This window comes from Rhagoletis zephyria, unplaced genomic scaffold (assembly GCF_001687245.7).
Source record: "Rhagoletis zephyria isolate East Lansing unplaced genomic scaffold, Rhagoletis_zephyria_1.1 Rzeph_scaffold_06696, whole genome shotgun sequence".
NCBI lineage: Eukaryota > Metazoa > Arthropoda > Insecta > Diptera > Tephritidae > Rhagoletis > Rhagoletis zephyria.
The window spans coordinates 6,751-13,085 of record NW_016163779.1 but is presented as its reverse complement, the minus strand read 5'-3'; the positions used below and the strand labels follow the sequence as shown (position 1 = coordinate 13,085).

At 34.1% G+C, this 6,335-nt stretch overlaps 1 protein-coding gene across 1 annotated transcript in view; it reads right to left on the bottom strand.

The window, feature by feature from the left end:
* Positions 1 to 1,608: 1,608 nt before the first annotated feature.
* LOC108373441 (uncharacterized) overlaps positions 1,609 to 6,335 on the bottom strand; it is a gene marked incomplete at its 5' end in the record, with an annotated part of 8,332 nt that continues 3,605 nt past the window's right edge. The window contains one exon of the mRNA XM_017629319.1: positions 1,609 to 1,745. Coding sequence (XP_017484808.1) covers positions 1,609 to 1,745 — 137 coding nt within the window. The remainder of the gene's footprint in view (positions 1,746 to 6,335) is intronic.

Here is a 6,335-nt window from a genome sequence, read left to right as displayed (position 1 = left end):
ATTTTTTTTCATAGAACATCACTTTTTTCTTGACCAAATGTAGTAGTTTTTGCTTCGAATCAATATAAAATATGTCCAAAATCTCTCAAACGCCCTTTTCAAGGTAGTCGATGTGAATAACACCGCGTGTATCAAAAAAAAAAAACAAAACGGTGGGTATGACCTTATTTGCAGACAGACCCCTCTGGCATTCTTCTTGATTGTTCCTTGGCTGCTGGTGTCTTGTGGTAGATCCATCATCTGAACATCGCCAAACACTATTTATCAAGCCTTTTCTTGGTTTCGGTAATGGAAATTCACGAGGTTGTCTGCTTTCAATCGCTGTCAAACACATACTAAATGCAGCTTACACACTATTTACTGCGCGCGAAATTTAAAAAATCACTGACTTTACAAATTGCCCTCGTACATGTACAATAGAGAACGGTTCAATGATGAGTTAAGTAAACTAAAAATTACCGATTAAATTTCACGTCCTTAATTAAGAAGACCTTGCTAAAAATTCTTTAGCATATAAAATAACTGAAAAGTAATTAAAAAGTCTAAAAATGTTACAATGAAAAAACTATATAAAAAAGTTAGGTTAGGTAACAGGCTCGAGATGGGCTCACTTAGATAATATCATGGAACGGTAACTGCAATTAGCGGTGCGTGATAGTGCTAAGTCTCACGGCTTGGGTTATTAAATGATAAAAAAAAAGAATCGAGAGCAAGCGCTTGGCCAGCTGCAAAAGCCCCCATGTGCGCCCGCGATCAACCACCAGACAGTTTCATGCAGGGTTTTTTTCCCAGCGCCCGCTGAGGCCGCTATAAAAGTCAGTGTCCAGGGGCAGTCCGCAAGTTGACAAAGAAACTTCTATGCCCTCCCTGTCCGGGGAGACGTTCGTTAATTCGTAAGGATTGGAAAGTTTTCAGCGACCATTCCTTTTCCGCTCATATGTAGCTCCATTTCATCCCCATTGGATGAAGCACACGAATAGGATCTGTATCGCAGGAATCTTCGCTCAGCTCTTCCTAATGCTTCAGAAAAGAACTCGTGGATTTCTGAGGACTCGCTGGATGAGTTATCTGCGGTTGCTTTGGTTATACGTGCAGAGACACCCTTCATAAGAGTAAACCCTCTGGCGGATGTCGCAGCTGTACTTAACAGGACACGCAGGAGAAGATTGGCTTCTGATTGGGAGCTTTATAAAGTTAACCTTGGAATCTGTGTACAAGAAATTAGAAGAGCGAAAGGGAATTAGGAATCCGGCTCACTTGTGTTACCTAAGACACAAGCTAAAAGCTTCTCCGTAATGCCCATTTTGCTCGTAACCCTTCCATAGGAGAAACCTACAATGTATTTTATTTTTTTTGGAGCGCGGCAGAAGAAAATTGCAGCAAAAAAGTTGATTTTCCTTTTTGGACCACCCTAATTTGCATATATGCATTTATATGTATCACACGTTAAATATGTACATATATTTTTTATTAATTTTATTTTATTTTTATGATATTTACGAGCTTAAGCTTCGATACATTTCTTGTAAAATTTTCTCGTATACAAACAAACATGAAATGCATTGACCATCAACATTTGTGCCTTTTTGCCTGACTTGCTCATTGTTATTACACGCACATAGCAATGTTAGTTATGAGTGCCGGTGTGGTTGTTGCTACCAAATGTGGCACTGTTGTGGTTACTATATTTGTTAAATTATGCATGGGTCCAGCTAACTGCCGCCTGTTGGTCATTTCCTTATAGTCTATGTACGAAAATGAAAGCGCGGTAAATGAACAGTACAAATTTCTAAATTCGGCAAGCAAGTGATGATTGAAAGTGAATTTACGGTGTTTAAGGTGTACGGATATTGAGTACATGTTTGTAAAGGTTGAAAGCTAGTGGACTCATAAGTATATACATATGTGCATACATATTTAGAAGGTATTGTTTCAGTTGCAATAAATTGTTGCCAAGCAGTAGCCGAGAATTTACCAAAAATAAAGTCGTTTAAATGAATGAGCGAGCAACTGAAATATATGTTTATTTATGTATGTATGTATATGGTGTTTCCAGCTTTTTTTTTTAATTCTAAAAAATCAATCGAAATTTTTAGCCATTTGAAAGTTGTACTTTATTCTACTACTTAGAATTCAATGGGATACAAAACTGCAAATTTGTTGTATTTTATTTATTTTTTTTTAATTACATAAATTTTTAAAGCAGTGTCACTCGATTGGTACATTTGTACAGATTTGTGCATTTTTATATTGAAATAAAAAAAGTGGGATTTTTTTTCATAGTCAAAAGATTGGTACAATACAGCTATCTTCTATTGAAGAATTTCAGCAAATTATTTTTCGTAATTGGAATAAAGAAAAATACTTATTTGGGTATTCACACAATTGGGACACGATTTGCATTAAATTGCGACAAATACCCAATCGTGTGAACCTGCCGTTAAACTTGTATTTATACGGATGTTGTTAAAGAATCGACTATAAAAAAATAACCAAAATTAAATAACAACAAAAATAATATTTTAAAACTTGTCAAAATTTGATGCGGTTATAATTTTGTCGACTACTGTATATAAGTTGACTATGATTACTCGGCCGTGCTATCATAGTAGCACAATGCCACTAATATTTGACTTACAAACAAAATACGGGCAGGAATTTCAAAATTTCAACCCTGTCTGTGTGAAATATTTTATTTTTATCAGTATTTTCTTTTAATCAATCTATGTTGAAATTAAAGTGAAAAAATAATTTTTTTCTTTGAGTTTTAATATTTTTTTGCAGACGGTTTAGGCAAAAAAATAAAATTTTTAACGTCATTTTGCATTTCAGGTGACGATATGTATATACTTACATGAATGAATGTGCAAAAATGAAAATTTTGGAAAATCAAGGTTGAACATTTTTTGACGAGTTTAACCATACATTTATGCCATTGAAATTGTAAAATATGTGGTTTCCGTGTAGGCATGGTATTCTGGGTTTTGGTAAAACATAGACTATCCAAAGATTAATCAAGCCAATCGAATAACTCAAAACTGGAAAATGTGCACATTCATGGTTCTGGCATAAAGGTGACGAAATAACAGTGAATATTTATGTAGCAGTTATTGGTGCCGGTTTGCATTACAAACAAGTACATACATATATACATATGTATGTACACAGTTAGACCAACAAGCATAACACTGTGCATAGAAATGCCTAAAAGTATGCAACGTATTTTATATCTTCAAGAAGTGCACAAAGTAAACAACCACGCAGTATCTTTTAATATTAGCCAGCACTGTGTGGTGAATGCTGATAATACAAGGTGGCGCAAAAGTAACCTTGCGATGTTTTTTGGCTGTAATTAAAAAAAAAAAATGAAAAACTTTGATTCTTCTTGTGGATTATTTTTATTTGGTCTTTTAATTTTTTTTTGGTCAAATAAATAGTCAGCAATATTCCGCGTTCTGGAGCAGTGTAGCGTAACATTGTTTATTAACGTGTATTTCGCATGTGTTTACTACACAAATGTCAAAACAGAACTGACATTAGGGGCCAATCGCAAAATTTATAGCATTTTCTGATAGGAGGATTACTTTAGCGCCACCTTGTACAATGAATAAAATTAAAGGTGCACACACACAACAGGGAAGGCAGAGCATGTAGAATGCTATAGGGAATTTTTGTTTCTTTTAATAATTTCAAGGCATTTGAAGGACAAATATAATTACATACATAAATTAATTTTATATTATATTACTATTTTATTATTTTATACATACATAATATGTGTATATATATGTATGTATGTGTGTATGGTATATAAGTATTTTTTTGTCAGTTAATAACGCTGGTTTACAGCAAAAATGCTCTATGGATGTCACTACCCAATTCCTATGTAGAATTGCTTGGTGATTCCGAAAAGCGAGTTAATTTTTCTTTCTATGGATACGTTTTCCAGATATTTGCAATTTATCGTTATTCAGCTTAAAAAAGAGTGGTTCCACTTTATCATGTATATCTGAGGAACCAACGGAACAATCGTAATACGATTGCAAATGAAAGCCAATGCAATTTTCCATAAACCGTATTCACATCACTTTTCGATAGGCCTGATAGTTTCTGAGAAATTAATTAACAAAAAAATTTCAAAAAAAAAACCAGTCGTTATTTTTTATTATTTCCCTATTCAAGTTTGAATTTTTTCATAAAAAAAAAACAAAAAATCTAGAGTTATTAATTAATACAAATTCGTACAAGAAATCTAAACGTAAAAACAAAAGTATATGTTTGAACTTTTTAAAAAAGTTCATTGCGCACTATTTTCGGGTAAAAAAAAGAATCAAAACGTCTATTTTTAAAGGCAATTTAAAACGTCATGAATTCCACACCACTAAGTTTTAAAACACCATTACATTTACTTCGCTTGCATCTCTACTATTTATTCGATTTTGTCACCAAAAAGTTTATTTTCAACATTGCGCGTGGGCTTCAGCTGTCAATAATATTCCGCATATTCCTTTGGCGAAAAAGTCTAAAAAATCAACGGTAACTTTTAGCCAATTGAAACTTGCACATTATCAGACTAGAATTGAAGGGGCTAAAAAACTGTGTACTCAAAAAAAATCTAACACTTCCGAGAAAAAAGTTTGCAATTTAGATGAAAATTTGTTGCACTTTATTGTAGTTTTCTACAAATTATTAAACTTTGGTTTATATGAATTTTCTTAAAAAAAAATAAAAAAACATAAGTGGTACTGGTATGTTTGAAAAAATCATAATAGGGTGAAAATTTCTCAACTGGATCTCGGATTTCAGTCATGTTCGAATTTTTGGGTGAAAATTTGTGGGTAGAGAGGTTTATACATAGATGTGAAAGGGATTCTGAGAATTTTTTTGAAAAATTTTAATTTTTAAAGTTTTTATAAGCAAATATATTTCTAAGCAATCTTTTTTTTCAAAAGTCATTTTCTCTTAAAGTATTTGAAAAAAATTGATGATTTTTTTTGTAAGCGTAGTGACATTAGAGCTTTAAAAAAAATATTTTTATAATTTAGAAAAAAAATTTAAATTTAAACATTATAAATATTCAAGTTGCATTAAAAATATGTTCTCAATGAGTGTTTTCCATTTCGTTTATATTTTCGAAAACTGCATTATTGAAGAAAATATTTGCAAAAAAAAATTTGTTAGATCTTTTCTGTAATCGTACCTTGCTTTAAGGTAACAGTTCTTTAGTTTGAGATCGGTATACATGGAAAATTTCAACTAGCCGTATAAATGTCACACGCTTATGAACAAAGCAACAACTGCACTAAGAAAATTTCTTATACAGCAACGGAAATTTTATTACACAAGAAAAACAAGATAATAGCGTAAACAGAAGCTCATTACTGTTCACCGATTTGGGACACTTTTGCTTTCAGCAAAGAGTTGAACACAAAGAATGCAGAAAGAAAGAAAAAATATAAAAAACAATTGGAACAAAACTCTGCAAACGGGGGGCATATGTAAACACACAATGGCAGTAAATAAAGCGAACAACAGCACGCTTTGTAATGCATAAAACTGCGCACGCGTGCCATAGCATTTACAAGTATGTACCATCGCCCCACTTCCCACATAACACGCCAGCTATGATGTGGCTCGTGGCGGCTACTGTGTTTACTGAAAATGCTTTCAATACTTCTTTTTTGTTCCTGCAACAAGGAAGCGCTTTTAATGCTGTCGGGCTCGCAGCTGCAGCCTCTGTGGCTTCAGTTAGTTGCCGTTGCCACCATACAATGCATACAATGGTTGCCCATTATTCAACATTTCAGGGGCGACAACAATGCGTCGTTAGAGTGATATAGTTTCACATGACACCCGCCGACGACCAACGGTAGTGGTGAGTCTGTTGCAGACGGAACGAGTGAATGGGTGGCGCTGGCGCTTACAGCAACTACACCCTACTTCCCTCCTACACTTTTCAATATGTAACGTTTGGTGGCCTACCAAACCTAAATACAACAATGCAAGCGAATCGGTTACGTATGTAACGGGTGATTTTTTTGAGGTTAGGATTTTCATGCATTAGTATTTGACAGATCACGTGGGATTTCAGACATGGTGTCAAAGAGAAAGATGCTCAGTATGCTTTGACATTTCATCATGAACTGCCCATGCATCCCGAAAAATGCACTGTTTGGTGTGGTTTGTACGCTGGTGGAATCATTGGACCGTATTTTTTCAAAGATGCTGTTGGACGCAACGTTACGGTGAATGGCGATCGCTATCGTTCGATGCTAACAAACTTTTTGTTGCCAAAAATGGAAGAACTGAACTTGGTTGACATGTGGTTTCAACAA